The 20082-nt window shown below is 55.0% G+C and overlaps 1 protein-coding gene across 1 annotated transcript in view; it reads right to left on the bottom strand.

Moving 5' to 3' along the window:
- The window catches only part of LOC120041282 (DNA replication licensing factor MCM3-like), a 21839-nt gene extending 8969 nt beyond the window's left edge, over positions 1-12870 (bottom strand). Inside the window, exons 1-7 of the mRNA XM_038986215.1 lie at positions 12735-12870; positions 11800-11912; positions 8891-9099; positions 8226-8352; positions 7303-7453; positions 396-536; positions 35-135 (exon numbers count right to left, since the gene is read on the bottom strand). Coding sequence (XP_038842143.1) covers positions 35-135; positions 396-536; positions 7303-7453; positions 8226-8352; positions 8891-9099; positions 11800-11912; positions 12735-12809 — 917 coding nt within the window. The 5' untranslated portion in view covers positions 12810-12870. The remainder of the gene's footprint in view (positions 1-34; positions 136-395; positions 537-7302; positions 7454-8225; positions 8353-8890; positions 9100-11799; positions 11913-12734) is intronic.
- Positions 12871-20082: the final 7212 nt, after the last annotated feature.

Here is a 20082-nt window from a genome sequence, read left to right as displayed (position 1 = left end):
GAAGGACACTAGTGAGTGGTGTCTAATGCCGTACCTCTTCTTCTCTGAGCGAGGGGTACGCTGTGTCGTCTCCTCTTCCTCCTCAGAGCCAGACTCTTGCTCCTTCCTCCCCCTCTTCTTCTCCTTCTCCAGAACCTACAAAACCACGGGACAGAACCTTTTAGAACATGGGACGGAACCTACAGAACCATGGGACGGAACCTTTTAGAACATGGGACGGAACCTATAGAACCATGGGACGGAACCTACATAACGGGACGGAACAGAGATTGGTTGAACTTAAACTAACAGCAGATACCAGACAGACTTCACCAGAGTGTATTTATGATGCACGTTTCATGACAAGCTGTGACAAATGCAACAATCTGTCAACTCTGCATGTCGAGTCCACTGACCTTCTTGAAGTATGCGAACTGGACCAGCTCCACCGCGACCTCAGAGTCCTCCAGCTCCACAACCTTACTCATACGGGCTTTAGCGTGGGCCGAAGACAGACGGATCAGGGTCTCCAGAGTACGAGCAGTTACTGGGGACGTCTGGCGGGAGAGAGGGGGGGGGCAGGGGGTTAGACGGGAGAGAGAGGAGGGCAGGGGGGTTAGACAGGGAAGAGAGAGGCGGGGTTAGACAGGGAAGAGAGGGGCAGGGGTTAGACAGGGAGAGAGAGGGGGGCAGGGGGTTAGACAGGGAGAGAGAGGGGGGCAGGGGGTTAGACAGGAGAAGAGGGGCAGGGTTAACAGGGAGAGAGAGGGGGGCAGGGGGTTAGACAGGAGAGAGAGGGGGGCAGGGGGTTAGACAGGAGAGAGAGGGAGGGCAGGGGGTTAGACAGAGAGGGGGGAGGGGGTTAGCAGGGAGAGAGAGGGGGCAGGGGTTAGACAGGGAGAGAGAGGGGGGCAGGGGGTTAGACAGGGAGGAGAGGAGCAGGGGGTTAGACAGGAGAGAGAGGGGGCAGGGGGTTAGACAGGGAGAGAGAGGGGGGCAGGGGGTTAGACAGGGAGAGAGAGGGGGGCAGGGGGTTAGACAGGGAAGAGAGGGGGCAGGGTAGACAGGGAGAGAGAGGAGGGCAGGGGGTTAGACAGGAGAGAGGGGGGCAGGGTTAGACAGGGAAGAGGGGGGGCAGGGGGTTAGACAGGGAGAGAGAGGGGGGCGGGGGTTAGACAGGGAGAGAGAGGGGGGCAGGGATTAGACGGGAGAGGGAGGGGGGGGATTAGACGGGAGAGAGGAGGGCAGGGGGTTAACAGGAGAAGAGGAGGGCAGGGGGTTAGACAGGGAGAGAGAGGGGGGCAGGGGGTTAGACAGGGAAGAGGGGGGCAGGGGTTAGACAGGGAGAGAGAGGGGGCAGGGGTTGGACAGGGAGAGAGAGGGGCAGGGGTTGACAGGGAGAGGGGGGGCAGGGGTTGGACAGGGAGAGAGGAGGGCAGGGGGTTAGACAGGGAGGAGAGGGCAGGGGGTTAGACAGGGAGGGGGGCAGGGGTTAGACAGGGAGAGAGGGGGTTAGCAGGGAGAGGGGGGGGCAGGGGTTAGACAGAGAGGGGGGGGGGGCAGGGGGTTGGACAGGGGAGAGGAGGCAGGGGTTAGACAGGGAGGGGGGGCAGGGGGTTAGACAGGGAGAGAGGGGGGGCAGGGGGTTAGACAGGAGAGGGGGGGGCAGGGGGTTAGACAGGGAGAGGGGGGGGCAGGGGTTAGACAGGGAGAGGGGCAGGGGGTTAGACGGGAGAGAGGGGGGGCAGGGGGTTAGACAGGGAGAGAGAGGGGGGCAGGGGTTAGACAGGAGAGAGAGGGCAGGGGGTTAGACAGAGAGAGGGGGGGAGGCAGGGGTTAGACAGGGAGAGAGAGGAGGGCAGGGGGTTAGACAGGGAGAGAGAGGAGGGCAGGGGTTAGACAGGGAGAGGGGGAGGGCAGGGGTTAGACAGGGAGAGAGAGGAGGGCAGGGGTTAGACAGGGAGAGAGAGGGGCAGGGGGTTAGACAGGGAGAGAGAGGAGGGCAGGGTTAGACGGGAGAGAGAGGAGGGCAGGGGGTTAGACAGGGAGAGAGGGGGGGGATTAGACAGGGAGAGAGGAGGGCAGGGGGTTAGACAGGAGAGAGAGGAGGGCAGGGGGTTAGACAGGAGAGAGAGAGGGCAGGGGGTTAGACAGGGAGAGAGAGAGGGCAGGGGGTTAGACAGGGAGAGAGGAGGGCAGGGGGTTAACAGGGAGAGGAGGAGGGCAGGGGGTTAGACAGGAGAGAGAGAGGCAGGGTTAACAGGGAGAGAGAGGGGGCAGGGGGTTAGACAGGGAGAGAGAGGAGGGCAGGGGGTTAGACAGGAGAGAGAGGAGGGCAGGGGGTTAGACAGGGAGAGAGGAGGGCAGGGGGTTAGACGAGGAGAGAGGGGGCAGGGGTTAGACAGGAGAGAGAGGGAGGGGGGGTTAGACAGGGAGAGAGAGGAGGGCAGGGGTTAGACAGGAGAGAGAGGGAGGCAGGGGGTTAGACAGGGAGAGAGAGGAGGGCAGGGGGTTAGACAGGGAGAGAGAGGAGGGCAGGGGGTTAGACAGGGAGAGAGGAGGGCAGGGGGTTAGACAGGGAGAGAGGGGGGCAGGGGTTAGACAGGAGAGAGAGGAGGGGGGGTTAGACAGGGAGAGAGAGGAGGGCAGGGGTTAGACAGGGAGAGAGGGGCAGGGGGTTAGACAGGGAGAGAGAGGAGGGCAGGGTTAGACGGAGAAGAGAGGGGGCAGGGGGTTAACAGGGAGAGAGGAGGGCAGGGGGTTAGACAGGGAGAGAGAGGAGGGCAGGGGTTAGACAGGGAGAGAGAGGAGGGCAGGGGTTAGACAGGGAGAGGAGGAGAGCAGGGGGTTAGACAGGGAGAGAGAGGAGGGCAGGGGGTTAGACAGGAGAGAGGAGGGCAGGGGGTTAGACAGGGAGGAGAGAGGGGGCAGGGGTTAGACAGGGAAAGAGAGGGGGGCAGGGTTTAGACAGGGAGAGAGAGGAGGGCAGGGGGTAGACAGGAGAGAGAGAGAGGCAGGGGTTAGACAGGAGAGAGAGGAGGGCAGGGGGTTAACAGGGAGGCAGGGGATTAGACAGGGAAGAGAGGGAGGGGGTAGACAGGGAGAGAGAGGGGGGCAGGGGGTTAGACAGGGAGAGAGGGTGCAGGGGGTTAGACAGGGAGAGAGGGGGACAGGGGGTTAGACAGGGAGAGAGGAGGGCAGGGGGTTAGACAGGGAGAGGGGGCAGGGGGTTAGACAGGGAGAGAGAGGGGGACAGGGGGTTAGACAGGAGAGAGAGGAGGGCAGGGGTTAGACAGGGAGAGAGGGGGGGCAGGGGGTTAGACAGGGAGAGAGGAGGGCAGGGGTTAGACAGGGGAGAGAGGGGCAGGGGGTTGACAGGGAGAGAGAGGGGGACAGGGGGTTAGACAGGGAGAGAGGAGGGCAGGGGTTAGACAGGAGAGAGGAGGGCAGGGGTTAGACAGGGAGAAGGGGGGCAGGGGGTTAGACAGGAGAGAGGGGGGCAGGGGGTTAGACAGGAGGGGGGGGGCAGGGGGTTAGAACAGGGAGAGAGAGGGGGGCAGGGGGTTAGACAGGAGAGAGGGGGGCAGGGGGTTAGACAGGGGGGGGGCAGGGGGTTAGACAGGAGAGAGGAGGGCAGGGGTTAGACAGGAAGAGAGGAGGCAGGGGGTTAGACAGGAGAGAGAGGGAGGGGGGGTTAGACAGGGAGAGAGAGAGGGCAGGGGTTAGACAGGAGAGAGAGGGCAGGGGTTAGACAGGGAGAGAGGGGGGGCAGGGGGTTAGACAGGGAGAGAGAGGGGGGCAGGGGGTTAGACAGGGAGAGAGGGGGGCAGGGGTTAGACAGAGGAGAGAGGAGGGCAGGGGGTTAGACAGGGAGAGGGGGGGCAGGGGGTTAGACAGGGAGAGGGGGGGGCAGGGGGTTAGACAGGGAGAGGGGGGGCAGGGGGTTAGACAGGGAGAGGGGGGGCAGGGGTTGAACAGGGAGAGAGGGGGGGCAGGGGTTAGACAGGGAGAGGGGGGGCAGGGGGTTAACAGGAGAGGGGGGGCAGGGGGTTAGACAGGAGAGGGGGGGGCAGGGGTTAGACAGGGAGAGGGGGGGGCAGGGGGTTAGACAGGGAGAGGGGGGGGGCAGGGGGTTAGACAGGGAGAGAGAGGGGGCAGGGGTTAGACAGGGAGAGAGGGCAGGGGGTTAGACAGGGAGAGGGGGGAGGGCAGGGGGTTAGACAGGGAGAGGGGGGGAGGGCAGGGGGTTAGACAGGGAGAGAGAGGAGGGCAGGGGGTTAGACAGGGAGAGAGAGGAGGGCAGGGGGTTAGACAGGGAGAGAGGAGGGCAGGGGGTTAGACAGGGAGAGAGGGGGGCAGGGGGTTAGACAGGGAGAGAGGAGGGCAGGGGGTTAGACAGGGAGAGAGAGGAGGGCAGGGGTTAGACAGGGAGGGCAGGGGATTAGACAGGGAGAGAGAGGGGGGCAGGGGGTTAGACAGGGAGAGAGGAGGGCAGGGGGTTAGACAGGGAGAGAGGAGGGCAGGGGTTAGACGGGAGAGAGAGGGAGGGGGGTTAGACAGGGAGAGAGAGGAGGGCAGGGGGTTAGACAGGGAGAGAGGAGGGGGCAGGGGTTAGACAGGGAGAGAGGAGGGCAGGGGGTTAGACAGGGAGAGAGGGGGGCAGGGTTGACAGGGAGAGAGAGGGAGGGGGGGTTAGACAGGGAGAGAGAGGAGGGCAGGGGGTTAGACAGGGAGAGAGGGGGGCAGGGGGTTAGACAGGGAGAGAGAGGAGGGCGGGGGTTACAGGGAGAGAGAGGGGGGCGGGGTTAGACAGGGAGAGAGGAGGGCAGGGGGTTAGACAGGGAAGAGAGGGGGGCAGGGGGTTAGACAGGGAGAGAGAGGAGGGCAGGGGGTTAGACAGGGAAGAGAAGGAGGGCAGGGGGTTAGACAGGGAGAGAGAGGAGGGCAGGGGGTTAGACAGGGAGGGCAGGGGATAGACAGGGAGAGAGAGGGAGGGGGGGGTTAGACAGGGAGAGGAGGGGGCAGGGTTAGACAGGGAGAGAGGGGTGCAGGGGGTTAGACAGGGAGAGAGGGGGACAGGGGGTTAGACAGGGAGAGAGGAGGGCAGGGGGTTAGACAGGGAGAGAGGAGGGCAGGGGGTTAGACAGGGAGAGAGAGGGGGGGCAGGGGGTTAGACAGGGAGAGAGGAGGGCAGGGTTGGACAGGGAAGAGGGGGGGCAGGGGGTTACAGGGAGAGGAGGGCAGGGGGTTAGACAGGGAGAGAGGGGGGGGGCAGGGGGTTAGACAGGGAGAGAGGGGGCAGGGGGTTAGACAGGGAGAGAGGGGGGCAGGGGGTTAGACAGGGAGAGAGAGGAGGCGGGGGTTAGACAGGGAAAGAGAGGGGGGCAGGGGGTTAGACAGGGAAGAGAGGAGGGCAGGGTTAGACAGGGAGAGAGAGGAGGCAGGGGGTTAGACAGGGAGAGAGAGGAGGGCGAGGGGTTAGACAGGGAGGGCAGGGGATTAGACAGGGAGAGAGAGGAGGGGGGGTTAGACAGGAGAGAGAGGGGGGCAGGGGTTAGACAGGGAAGAGGGGTGCAGGGGGTTAGACAGGGAGAGAGGGGGACAGGGGGTTAGACAGGGAGAGAGGAGGGCAGGGGGTTAGACAGGGAGAGAGGAGGCAGGGGGTTAGACAGGGAGAGAGAGGGGGGGCAGGGGGTTAGACAGGGAGAGAGGAGGGCAGGGGGTTGGACAGGGAGAGAGGGGGGGGCAGGGGGTTAGACAGGGAGAGGAGGGCAGGGGTTGGACAGGGAGAGAGGGGGGGGCAGGGGTTAGACAGGAGAGAGGAGGGCAGGGGGTTAGACAGGGAGAGAGGGGGGCAGGGGGTTAGACAGGGAGAGAGGGGGCAGGGGGTTAGACAGGGAGGGGGGGGCGGGTTAGACAGGGAAGAGAGGGGGGCAGGGGTTAGACAGGGAGAGAGGGGCAGGGGTTAGACAGGGAGAGAGAGGAGGGCAGGGGGTTAGACAGGGAGAGAGGAGGGCAGGGGGTTAGACAGGGAGAGAGGAGGGCAGGGGGTTAGACAGGGAGAGAGAGGAGGGCAGGGGGTAGACAGGGAGAGGGGGGGGCAGGGGGTTAGACAGGGAGAGAGAGGAGGGCAGGGGGTTAGACAGGGAGAGAGGGGGGCGGGGGTTAGACAGGAGAGAGAGGGAGGCGGGGGGTTAGACAGGGAGAGAGAGGGGGGCAGGGGGTTAGACAGGGAGAGAGAGGAGGGCAGGGGGTTAGACAGGGAGAGAGAGGAGGGCAGGGGGTTAGACAGGGAGAGAGGGGGGCAGGGGTTAGACAGGGAGAGAGAGGGCAGGGTTAGACAGGGAGAGAGAGGAGGCAGGGGGTTAGACAGGGAGAGAGGAGCAGGGGGTTAGACAGGGAGAGAGAGGAGGGCAGGGGGTTAGACAGGGAGGAGAGGAGGGCAGGGGGTTAGACAGGGAGAGAGAGGAGGCAGGGGTTAGACAGGGAGAGAGAGGAGGGCAGGGGGAGCGAGAGAGAGGAGGGCAGGGGGAGAGAGAGAGAGGAGGGCAGGGGGTTAACAGGGAGAGAGAGGAGGGCGGGGGTTAGACAGGGAGAGAGGAGGGCAGGGGTTAGACAGGAGAGAGGGGGGCAGGGGGTTAGACAGGGAGAGAGGGGGGGGCAGGGGGTTAGACAGGGAGAGAGGGGGGGGCAGGGGGTTAGACAGGGAGAGAGGGGGGCAGGGGTTAGACAGGGAGAGAGGGGGGGGGCAGGGGGTTAGACAGGGAGAGAGAGGGAGGCAGGGGTTAGACAGGAGAGAGGGTGGGGGGCAGGGGGTTAGACAGGGAGAGAGGGGGGGCAGGGGGTTAGACAGGGAGAGAGAGGAGGCAGGGGGTTAGACAGGGAGAGAGGGTGGGGGGCAGGGGGTTAGACAGGGAGAGAGGAGGGCAGGGGGTTAGACAGGGAGGGGGGGGTCAGGGGGTTAGACAGGGAGAGAGGAGGGCAGGGGGTTAGACAGGGAGAGAGAGGGAGGCAGGGGGTTAGACAGGGAGAGAGGGGTCAGGGTGTGTGTAGGGGTCAGGGTGTGTGTAGGGGTCAGGGTGTGTGTAGGGGTCAGGGTGTGTGTAGGGGTGGAGACAAGAGAGTGGATGTACAACTAAGAAAACATTTATTTACACAGACAGAGTCAGTCACAGTCCAATTCTGACCTTTTGACACTAATTGGCCTTTTGACCAATCAGATCAGATTTTGGGCAAATAATTGGGCAAAAGATCTGAACTGGGCAAAAGATCTGAACTGGGCTGCCTGTGTAAACGCAGCCTAATGGTGTCTAAAGGACTCACCCTGGAGATGTCGGAGCCCAGCTGTTCCTGGCTTCTCAGCCTGGAGTACTCTTCCGCAATGTGATTGGCTGCTTCCTGGGTCAACGTAGGGGTCAACACCTTGGCGATGTGGATGTACTTCCTCATAAACTCCTTACTCACTATCTTCTCTCTGAACAACAGCAGCGTCCGTTAGCGTGGAGACGGGTGCAGTAAAGCCATGCTGTGTTTATATCATGCTGTGATGAGACGAGAGAGACGTAGAGTCTCCTCACCTGGGTCTCCTCACCTGGGTGTGTGTGTGTGTGTGAGTCTCCTCACCTGCGTCTCTTGGTGCCGTGCAGCAGGTTGTTGTGTGTGTGTGTGTGTGTGTGTGTGTGTGTGTGTGTATGGTGTGTGTGTGTGTATGGGTGTGTGTGTGTGTGTGTGTGTGTGTGTGTGTGTGTGTGTGTGGTGTGTGTATGGTTGTGTTATGGGTGGGTGTGTTGTGGTGGTGTGTGTGTGTGTGTGTGTGTGTGTATGGGTGTGTGTGTGTGGTGTGGTGTGTGTGTGTGTGTGTGTGTGGTTGTGTGTGTGTTGTGTGTGTGTGTGTGTGTGTGTATGGGTGTGTGTGTGTGTTGGGTGTGTGTGTGTGTGTGTGTGTGTTGTGGTGTGTGTGTGTGTGGTGTGGTGTTGTGTGTGTGTATGGGTGTGTGTATGGGTGTGGGTGTGTATGGGTGTGTGTGTGTGTGTGTGTGTGTGTGTGTGTGTGTGTGGTGTGTATGGTGTGTGTGTGTGTGTGTGTGTGTGTGGTGTTGTGTGTGGTGTGTGTGTGTGTGTGTGTGTGTGTGTATGGGTGTGTGTGTGGTGTATGGGTGTGTGTGTGTGTGTGTGTGTGTGTGTGTGTGTCTGTGTGTGTGTGTGTGTGTGTGTGTGTGTGTGTGTGTGTGAGTGTGTCTCCTCACCTGCGTCTCTTGGTGCCATGGAGCAGATTGTTGTGTTTCTCGTAGACCTGCAGTTCCTCCTGCTCCTCCTGAACTGAGTCAGGATCCTCAGTGGCCAGGATGTCTACTGACCCACCAAAGGCCATCGCTACAACACACACACACACACACACACACACACACACACCACACACACACACACACACACACACACAACACACACACACACACACACACACACACACACACACACACACACACACACACACACACAGCGTAAGTACCGTAGGCTACAGTGACCTCTAAAAAGTATTGGAACAGTGATTGGTTCTGTACTCCAGCACGTTGGATTTGAAACAATGACTGAGGTTAAAGTGCAGACGGACAGCTTTCATTTGAGAGTATTTTCATCCACATCGGGTGAACCGTTTAGAAAGTACAGCAACTTTGTGCCAAAATTGATTACAGATAGTTCTGAATGAATTGTGAATAATGATGAGTGAGAAAGTTACAGATGCACAAATATCATACCCCCAAGACATGCTAACCTCTCACCATTACAATAACAGGGGAGGCTAAAACTTTTTACTACTTTAGGTCCAGGTAATTAGTTTGTCACATACCTAATGTATACACTTTTTAAGGGAATGAGAGACATCCACAACCTAGTTATCCCAAACACTCACACTTGGTGACAATGCCCTCCACACAGACCATGCTGCCCAGCAGGCGAGAGGTGAGGGTTCGGGGGGAGACGTGTTTGTTCCCAAAGCTTCCCTCCAGACCAACAAAGAACTCCTCGTACTGCTTGGCGTACGTAGCATCGACAGACGCCACAAAGTCCTTCAGAGCACGCTGAAACGCCAGCAGCTCTTCAAACGCATTAGTCATCAACCTGGGAAGAGAACACAGCCTCAGTTTAATTTAAATCCATAGTGTGATGTAATCGGGCTGTTATAGAAGTAGCAGCCCCTCATCTGCCTGATGTGGAAGACATTCCATCACAATAGTATTACGTCGACATGACATAGATATTCTTAGTCATGAACGTAAACCTAAAATCTCAGTTTAAATATATCAGGACATTATGTTGGACATATAAATATATTAGGACATTATGTCGGACATATCATAGCTGTGTTAATGTAATCAACTAACATGTAATAGATATCACTTATCCTGATGTCAACGCACAATTTTTTATTTTTTATTTAAGCTTTATTTAAACCAGGCAAGTCAGTTAAGAACAGATTCTTATTTTACAGTGACGGCCTACCCCGGTCAAACCCTCCCCTACCCCGGTCAAACCCTCCCCTACCCCGGTCAAATCCTCCCCTACCCCGGTCAAATCCTCCCCTACCCCGGTCAAACCCTCCCCTACCCCGGACAAACCCTCCCCTACCCCGGTCAAACCCTCCCCTACCCCGGTCAAACCCTCCCCTACCCTACTCCGGTCAAACCCTCCCCTACCCCGGACAAACCCTCCCCTACCCCGGTCAAACCCCCCCCTACCCCGGTCAAACCCTCCCCTACCCCGGACAAACCCTCCCCTACCCCGGTCAAACCCTCCCCTACCCCGGTCAAACCCTCCCCTACCCCGGACAAACCCTCCCCTACCCCACCCCGGTCAAACCCTCCCCTACCCCGGTCAAACCCTCCCCTACCCCGGACAAACCCTCCCCTACCCCGGACAAACCCTCCCCTACCCCGGTCAAACCCTCCCCTACCCCGGTCAAACCCTCCCCTACCCCGGTCAAACCCTCCGGTCAAACCCTCCCCTACCCCGGACAAACCCTCCCCTACCCCGGTCAAACCCTCCCCTACCCCGGACAAACCCTCCCCTACCCCGGTCAAACCCTCCCCTACCCCGGACAACGCCGCCCCTACCCCGGTCAAACCCTCCCCTACCCCGGACAAACCCTCCCCTACCCCGGACAAACCCTCCCCTACCCCGGTCAAACCCTCCCCTACCCCGGACAACGCCGCCCCTACCCCGGTCAAACCCTCCCCTACCCCGGACAACGCCGCCCCTACCCCGGTCAAACCCTCCCCTACCCCGGACAACGCCGCCCCTACCCCGGTCAAACCCTCCCCTACCCCGGACAACGCCGCCCCTACCCCGGTCAAACCCTCCCCTACCCCGGACAACGCCGCCCCTACCCCGGTCAAACCCTCCCCTACCCCGGTCAACGCCGCCCCTACCCCGGTCAAACCCTCCCCTACCCCGGTCAACGCCGTCCCTACCCCGGTCAAACCCTCCCCTACCCCGGACAACGCCGCCCCTACCCCGGTCAAACCCTCCCCTACCCCGGACAACGCCGCCCTACCCCGGACAACGCCGCCCTACCCCGGTCAAACCCTCCCCTACCCCGGACAACGCCGCCCTACCCCGGACAACGCCGCCCTACCCCGGACAACGCCGCCCCTACCCCGGACAACGCCGCCCCTACCCCGGACAACCCCGCCCCTACCCCGGACAACGCCGCCCTACCCCGGACAACGCCGCCCCTACCCCGGACAACGCCGCCCCTACCCCGGACAACGCCGCCCTACCCCGGACAACGCCGCCCTACCCCGGACAACGCCGCCCTACCCCGGACAACGCCGCCCCTACCCCGGACAACGCCGCCCCTACCCCGGACAACGCCGCCCTACCCCGGTCAAACCCTACCCCGGTCAAACCCTACCCCGGTCAAACCCTCCCCTACCCCGGTCAAACCCTCCCCTACCCCGGTCAAACCCTCCCCTACCCCGGACAAACCCTCCCCTACCCCGGACAAACCCTCCCCTACCCCGGACAACGCCGCCCCTACCCCGGACAACGCCGCCCTACCCCGGTCAAACCCTCCCCTACCCCGGTCAAACCCTCCCCTACCCCGGTCAAACCCTCCCCTACCCCGGACAACGGCGCCCCTACCCCGGACAACGCCGCCCTACCCCGGACAACGCCGCCCCTACCCCGGACAACGCCGCCCTATGGGACTCCAGATCACGGCCGGTTGTCATACAGTTTGTTTGTAGGCTTATGTAGCCAAAATGTATCTATGATCGTATGCTATCCATTTACGTGTTTTGTATGCCATTTTAATATATGAGAATTAACCAACGATATCAGGCCACGCCCGGCCATGATTACAGACACCTGTGTCTTGTCTTTTGACGCTAAATAAATGAGTCACCCCACAGTGTTTGTCATTATATCCTGATGAAGACTGTCCAAATGTTGGACAAAAAATATGTTTTCATTGTTTTAAAAACAGCCCGGGATCAAACCAGGGTCTGTAGTGATGCCTCCAGCACTGACACGCAGTGCCTTAGACCGCTGCGCCACTCGGGAGCCCCATGGATAATGCGATTGCATTGTACACAGGTGTGTATAACTATGCAACTCTAAAGTGTTTAAATACAGTGTAAATACAGTGTAAATACAGTGTAGTTACTGTTATCAAAATGTATTAAAAGTGTCACTCCACAATGACAATAGTTGACAGTACAAAGAAATTAAAGACCACATTGTGGATCACTCAACTACAGGCGAACACGATAGGCATTCATGGTATAATGGTACACCAGGTTAATGTGTGTGTGTGTGTACCTGGTAGCCCGCGCCTCGTTGCGTCGTCTCAGGTCGTTGACGTTCACGATGAGTCGGTTCTTGTTCTCGCTGATCATGTCCCGTACCTTGCTCTGGTAGACCCCCTGGTCTTGCTGCGTCGGGAACCACACACACAGAGGAGGACGCCATTAGACCCTATCCGGGTCGAGTGATTGGCTGCATTCTCAACTCCATGCACTTTCACCATTACTGGCCATCATCTAACATTATCTGGTGGTTACTTAGCTAGCAACATAAAGCTACTTGGTTAACTAGCCACAGTATTTAGTAACATTTAACAAACAACGCATTTGGTTGTTTATAAAAAAAAATGTGCGTTAGATAGTAAGAACATTGTCCAAAGAGTTGCTAACTTTGATTTTATAGAGTTCGCCAGCTTGTAATGATTAAAAACCGTAAATGACGTAGATATGGTCATTTTAAACATTCTTATGGGGGGAAATAATGTAAATTAAAAGAGTTTTGGAATAAACTTCGAAAATAAGGTCTGAGGTTAACATGGGCTTAGGCGATCATATAGGTTTTGTTCTATGAGATAATACCAGTCAGTTAACATGACCTTTATGAATTATGAAGACTTAACCGTTATGTGCTTCGTTACAATACGTTTGTTTTATTATTACATAAACGCTTCAAAACGCATAAAAGTGATGTTAGTTGATGAAGATTCTCATAGAACATAAAACGTATATGCTCTCCTACGCCTGTGTTTCCCACATCACTTATTCTCGGCGTTTATCGAAAAACTATATTCATTTCCCGATCGGTTTTGCTCAACGAACAATGAAGGAGTTCGTGGCTACAAAAAGACGCCATTTACTATTGCTCTCTATTGTCACTCATCGCCGCATGGTTTCCATATGTCCGTAGGCATACAAATAAGATTTATATTTTCAAACAGTTATGCTACTTACATCGTCATCTAAGAAATCCAGATATTCTCTCTGTGCCTCTCTCATCTCCCGATCGTCCACAGAATCAGCCGCCATTGCGTAATTCTATATTTTCCAAATATAACAAACTTCTACAGACTCCGACGTGACCGTTTCTACTTAGGTCTTTACAGAAGTGCAAGATTTTCGCGCCACAAAGTACGCGGTGAACTCAGTTCTGACGCTTGATTGGTCCATGTGACACACTCTACTTTGCATATTTGGCGCGGAATCTGTATCAGTCCAATCAGATACCATATTTCCTGAAGTTGGACCCGCCCCGTTAGCAACTCGCGGGAAATTTTCAGACATGAGGGCTGCAAAAGGTAGCCTGAGTGCCAGGCTTTATGTAATACCATGCTCGTCTCTCTCTCTCTCTCTCTCTGTGTTTATTTATTTGTATTTACTTAACGATTATTTAAATAGGCAAGTCAGTTAAGAACACATTCTTATTTACAATGACGGCCTACAACGTGTCGAACGACGTTGCACTGACAATTCTTTCTCTCTTGTCTTTCCACTGGTTCTCACAAGAACAAATGAGAAACAAAATAGTTCAACACATTGAAAAGGTTACTGTCATAACCGCCAAATCCTTGTCACACATGTTAATGCCAAACATCACAAATGAATGACCAGGAGTTGGCAAGATGGGACCAGGCTATCTGGGACCAGGCTATCTATGAAAGACGGGGCTTGGAAGAAATATAACATGCGCAGTAGGCAGCTGGCTCTGAGGGGACGATCTTCCTCGGTTGGTGCAGTAGATGGCGCTATTTAGCTACAACAAATTGTGACCATTGCATTATTTACAAGTTATGTATTTATTGTAGATTAATTAATAGATATGGTCTGTATTTAAACGTATACTGAGGCCCTGCAATGTTGACATGTAAAAATGCAAAAAATGACCTTCAGATTAAAAAAATATATTATTAGAATGTTATTAGAAATCATTAATCAACATTTCATGTGAAGCTACCTATTTTTTATTTTTTATTTTTTATTTAACCTTTAAGTCAGTTAAGAACACATTCCTATGATTGAATTAATATAAGCCATGTTTCTCCTGTGCATGGGGGGGGGGGGGGGGGGGGGGAAAGGTTTGTTTAGTTATTCAAGGGTGTCACACCCCAACAACCTGAAGGGACACAAAGTATGTGAAGATGGCTGAGGGTTGGTCTAGAGGGGGGCTAGGCTAGGAGAATGAAGCATTTTTACAAACACCTGAAACAGCCTTTTCCTGCAATCTAGAGCCATAATCATTAGGCATAGTTCTATGTAAAACATATGTAAATGTTTCTTCATATCTCAGCATGCCTCTTTTAAGCTTTCTTTATCCTCCTGACTAAATATGCTTCTCTGCATCACTGCTCAAATCTGGGTAAAAGATTGAAAGAAATGTGAGTCTTATTCAATACATTTAGTTATTGCTTGCTTTTCTAAAATCTATCAACCTTTCCAGCAGATATACCAGCTAAGATAGTCAGACAGTCTAGCTACTCTAAATTTGATTGATAGCCTGCAATGGCTTCTGGGTAATAGTGACTTGTAGTATTACAGAGAAACAGGACCAAACTGAGGGGGGCACGTGCCCGTTTGCCCCCTTATGGGCATGATGCATCTTATTGTGATTATAATATGTGACTAAAAACAGCCTAGGCTTTATTTTATGGTGATGTGTACCCCCCCCCCCCGTACTTAGCCATTAGATGTGTGTTGTTATAGCGCCTCATACAGCGCCACTGCCTGCTAAAATGTAGGTCAGGGCTTGAATTCTGGGGGTTCTCTGTTTAGCCTACTTTAAGGCAGGTCGCCCAGTCTCCCAAATCACTTCTTTGCAGTGGACTGCTATGCTAAAGCTTTCTAAGACCTACAGTATGTTAATTCAGTGACAACACATGTAAATAGCATTTTGATTGTTGTCTGCTTACAATGTTCTGTGTTTTAGATTGCTTTGATAAAATAAAAAATATTCAGCGCCTTTGGTGTGAAAAAAAGCGATTTGGAAATTAAACAAATTATTATTATTATTATACTATCACTTGTAGGTTGCTAGATTTCACCTGCCTTGCCTCTTGCTTCTGCTGCCACTGGCTGTCTGACTGAGAACATTAAACCACCAGCATCATGAAGTCGATGTGGAGGGAGAACAACGATGTGGAGGGAGAACAACGATGTGGAGGGAGAACAACGATGTGGAGGAAGAACAACGATGTGGAGGGAGAACAACGATGTGGAGGGAGAACAACGATGTGGAGGGAGAACAACGATGTGGAGGGAGAACAACGATGTGGAGGGAGAACAACGATGTGGAGGGAGAACAACGATGTGGAGGGAGAACAACGATGTGGAGGGAGAACAACGATGTGGAGGGAGAACAACGATGTGGAGGGAGAACAACGATGTGGAGGCAGAACAACGATGTGGAGGGAGAACAACGATGTGGAGGGAGAACAACGATGTGGAGGGAGAACAACGATGTGGAGGGAGAACAACGATGTGGAGGGAGAACAACGATGTGGAGGCAGAACAACGATGTGGAGGGAGAACAACGATGTGGAGGGAGAACAACGATGTGGAGGCAGAACAACGATGTGGAGGGAGAACAACGATGTGGAGGGAGAACAACGATGTGGAGGCAGAACAACGATGTGGAGGGAGAACAACGATGTGGAGGGAGAACAACGATGTGGAGGGAGAACAACGATGTGGAGGGAGAACAACGATGTGGAGGGAGAACAACGATGTGGAGGAAGCTGCAGTCTAACCCTTTAGTGATAACTGTGACTGTTCACAGCCACTGGTGTTGTTTGGTATTTGATAACTGACTGTTCACAGCCACTGGTGTTGTTTGGTATTTGATAACTGACTGTTCACAGCCACTGGTGTTGTTTGGTATTTGATAACTGACTGTTCACAGCCACAGGTGATGTTTGGTATTTGATAACTGACTGTTCACAGCCACTGGTGTTGTTTGGTATTTGATAACTGACTGTTCACAGCCACTGGTGATGTTTGGTATTTGATAACTGACTGTTCACAGCCACAGGTGATGTTTGGTATTTGATAACTGACTGTTCACAGCCACAGGTGATGTTTGGTATTTGATAACTGACTGTTCACAGCCACTGGTGATGTTTGGTATTTGATAACTGACTGTTCACAGCAACAGGCGTGTTGTATGGTATTTGATAACTGACTGTTCACAGCAACAGGCGTGTTGTATGGTATTTGATAACTGACTGTTCACAGCCACAGGTGTTGTATGGTATTTGATAACTGACTGTTCACAGCCACAGGTGTTGTATGGTATTTGATAACTGACTGTTCACAGCAACAGGCGTGTTGTATGGTATTTGATAACTGACTGTTCACAGCCACAGGTGTTGTATGGTATTTGATAACTGACTGTTCACAGCAACAGGCGTGTTGTATGGTATTTGATAACTGACTGTTCACAGCAACAGGCGTGTTGTATGGTATTTGATAACTGACTGTTCACAGCCACAGGTGTTGTATGGTATTTGATAACTGACTGTTCACAGCCACAGGTGTTGTATGGTATTTGATAACTGACTGTTCACAGCAACAGGCGTGTTGTATGGTATTTGATAACTGACTGTTCACAGCAACAGGCGTGTTGTATGGTATTTGATAACTGACTGTTCACAGCAACAGGCGTGTTGTATGGTATTTTATAACTGTGACTGTTCTGTGACTGTTCAGGAGCAGATAGAGAGGTGAAATGTCTATATTTTCGAACATTCATTTGAAGATGAAAGGAGGATAATAGCTTGTCTAGCATGTTTAAAAATGTTTAAAAATATATACATGTATATTTTTTAACTCTCTCATTCCTTCTTATGTGGAGAACCTGTGCCTTTCTCTCTAACCATGGTCTAGGTTTGACAGAGGTTTGTTTAAAGCTTATAATAGGGCACTTACTTTTGCAATGCATACAAGGCCCTCCCCCGCCCTCCTTTCGGCAAATCTGACCACGACTCCATTTTTCTCCTCCCTTCATATATAGGCAGAAACTCAAACAGGAAGTACCAGTGCTAAGGACTATTCAACGCTGGTCTGACCAATCGGGAATCAACGCTTCATGATTGTTTTGATCACGCGGACTGGGATATGTTCCGGGTAGACTCAGAGAATAATATCGACGTATACGCTGATTCGGTGAGTGAGTTTATAAGGAAGTGTATAGGAGATGTTGTACCTACTGTGACTATTAAATCCTACCCTAACCAGAAACCGTGGATAGACGGCGGCATTTGTGCAAAACTGAAAGCGCCAAACACCACATTTAACCATGGCAAGGTGACTGGGAATATGTGTAACGGCTTTCTTCCTGAGGTGAAGGAGAGGACCAAAATGCAGCGCGGCTAGTGTTCAACATGATTTAATAAAGAAGAGACAATAACGTGAACACTATACGAAATACAAAATAACAAATGTGAAAACCGAGACAGTCCTATCTGGTGCAGAACACAAAGACAGAAGACAACCACCCACAATCCCCAACACAAAACAAGCCACCTATATATGATTCTCAATCAGGGACAACGATTGACAGCTGCCTCTGATTGAGAACCATATTAGGCTGGACACAGAAACAGACAAACTAGACACACAACATAGAATTCCCACCCAGCTCACGTCCTGACCAACACTAAACAAGAAAAACACATAAGAACTATGGTCAGGACGTGACAGTACCCCCCTCCTGAGGTGCGGACTCCGAACGCACCCCTAAACCTCAAGGGGAGGGTCTGGGTGGGCATCTGTCCGCGGTGGCGGCTCCGGCGCAGGACGAGGACACCACTCCACCATTGTCTTTGTCCCCCTCCTTAGCGTCCTTTGAGTGGCGACCCTCGCCCCCGACCCTGGTCTAGGAACCTTCACAAAGGTCCCCCCTAGATAGAGGAGACAGCTCAGGACAGAGAGGTAGCTCAGGACAGAGAGGTAGCTCAGGACAGAGAGGTAGCTCAGGACAGAGAGGCAGCTCTGGACTAATGGCAGCTCCGGACTGAGGGGCAGCTCCGGACTGAGGGGCAGTTCCGGGCTGAGGGGCAGCTCCGGGCTGAGGGGCAGCTCCGGGCTGAGGGGCAGCTCATGACTGGAGGGCAGCTCATGACTGGAAGGCAGCTCATGACTGGAAGGCAGCTCATGACTGGAAGACAGCTCATGACTGGAAGACAGCTCATGACTGGAGGGCAGCTCATAACTGGAGGGCAGCTCATGACTGGAGGGCAGCTCATGACTGGAGGGCAGCTCATGACTGGAGGGCAGCTCATGACTGGAAGGCAGCTCATGACTGGAAGGCAGCTCATGACTGGCGGGCAGCTCATAACTGGAGGGCAGCTCATAACTGGAAGACAGCTCCTGACTGGCTGGCGGCTCTGGCAGCTCCTGACTGGCTGGCTGCTCTGGCAGCTCCTGACTGGCTGGCGGCTCTGGCAGCTCCTGACTGGCTGGCGGCTCTGGCAGCTCCTGACTGGCTGGCGGCTCTGGCAGCTCCTGACTGGCTGGCGGCTCTGGCAGCTCCTGACTGGCTGGCGGCTCTGGCAGCTCCTGACTGACGGACGGCTCTAGCGGCTCCTGACTGACGGACGGCTCTAGCGGCTCCTGACTGACTGACGGCTCTAGCGGCTCCTGACTGAAGAACGGCTCTGACGGCTCGGGACAGACGGGCGGCTCTAATGGCTCGGGACAGACGGGCGGCTCTAACGGCTCGGGACAGACGTGCGGCTCAGATGACGCTGGGCAGACGGATGGCTCAGATGGCGCTGGGCAGACGGATGGCTCAGATGGCGCTGGGCAGACGGATGGCGCAGATGGCGCTGGGCAGACGGATGGCGCAGATGGCGCTGGGCAGGCAGGCAGTGCAGGCGGCGTTGGGCAGATGGCCGACTCTGACCTGCTGAGGCGCACAGTAGGCCTGGTGCGTGGTCCCGGAACTGGTGGTACCGGACTGGAGACACGCACCTCAAGGCTAGTGCGGGGAGCAGGAACAGGGCACACTGGACTCTCGAGGCGCACTATAGGCCTGGTGCGTGGTACCAGCACTGGTGGTACCGGGCTGAGGGCACGCACCTCAGGGCGAGTGCGGGGAGAAGGAACAGTGCGTACAGGGCTCTGGAGACGCACAGGAGGCTTGGTGCGTGGTGCCGGAGCTGGAGGTACTGGGCTGGAGACACGCACCACAGGGAGAGTGCGTGGAGGAGGAACAGGGCTCTGGAGACGCACTGGAAGCCTGGTGCGTGGTGTAGGCACTGTTGGTACTGGGCTGGGGCGGGAAGGTGGCGCCGGATATACCGGACCGTGCAGGCGTACTGGCTCCCTTGAGCACCGAGCCTGCCCAACCTTACCTGGTTGAATGCTCCCCGTAGCCCGTCCAGTGCGGGGAGGTGGAATAACCCGCACTGGGCTGTGTTGGCGAACCGGGGACACCATGCGTAAGGCTGGTGCCATGTACACCGGCCCGAGGAGATGTACTGGAGGCCAGATATGTTGAGCCGGCTTCATGGCACTTGGCTCAATGCTCAATCTAGCCCGGCCAGTGCGGGGAGGTGGAATAACCCGCCCCGGGCTATGCACACGTACAGGAGACACCGTGCGCTCTTCCGCATAACACGGTGTCTGCCCGTACTCCCGCTCTCCACGGTAAGCATGGGAAGTGGGCGCAGGTTTCCTACCTACCTTCGCCACACTACCCTTTAGCCCCCCCCCCAAGAAATTTTTGGGTGAGCCTCTCGGGCTTCCAGCCGCTCTGCCTTGCTAGCGCCTCATAATGCCGCCTCTCCGCTTTCGCTGCCTCCAGCTCCGCTTTGGGGCGGCGACACTCCTCTGGCTCTGCCCAGGGTCCTTTACCGTCTAGGATTTCCTCCCATGTCCATTCCTCCTGGTACCGCTGCTGCTGTCGCTGCTGCCCGTTTCCACGCTGCTTGGTCCGGGTTAGGTGGGTGGTTCTGTAACGGCTTTCTTCCTGGGGTGAAGGAGAGGACCAAAATGCAGCGCGGCTAGTGTTCAACATGATTTAATAAAGAAGAGACAATAACGTGAACACTATACGAAATACAAAATAACAAATGTGAAAACCGAGACAGTCCTATCTGGTGCAGAACACAAAGACAGAAGACAACCACCCACAATCCCCAACACAAAACAAGCCACCTATATATGATTCTCAATCAGGGACAACGATTGACAGCTGCCTCTGATTGAGAACCATATTAGGCTGAACACAGAAACAGACAAACTAGACACACAACATAGAATTCCCACCCAGCTCACATCCTGACCAACACTAAACAAGAAAAAC

This window comes from Salvelinus namaycush, unplaced genomic scaffold (genome assembly GCF_016432855.1).
Source record: "Salvelinus namaycush isolate Seneca unplaced genomic scaffold, SaNama_1.0 Scaffold43, whole genome shotgun sequence".
In the NCBI taxonomy this organism is placed as follows: Eukaryota; Metazoa; Chordata; class Actinopteri; order Salmoniformes; family Salmonidae; genus Salvelinus; species Salvelinus namaycush.
Note: the sequence above shows the minus strand (reverse complement) of the source record. Positions and strands in the feature narration are given on the sequence as shown.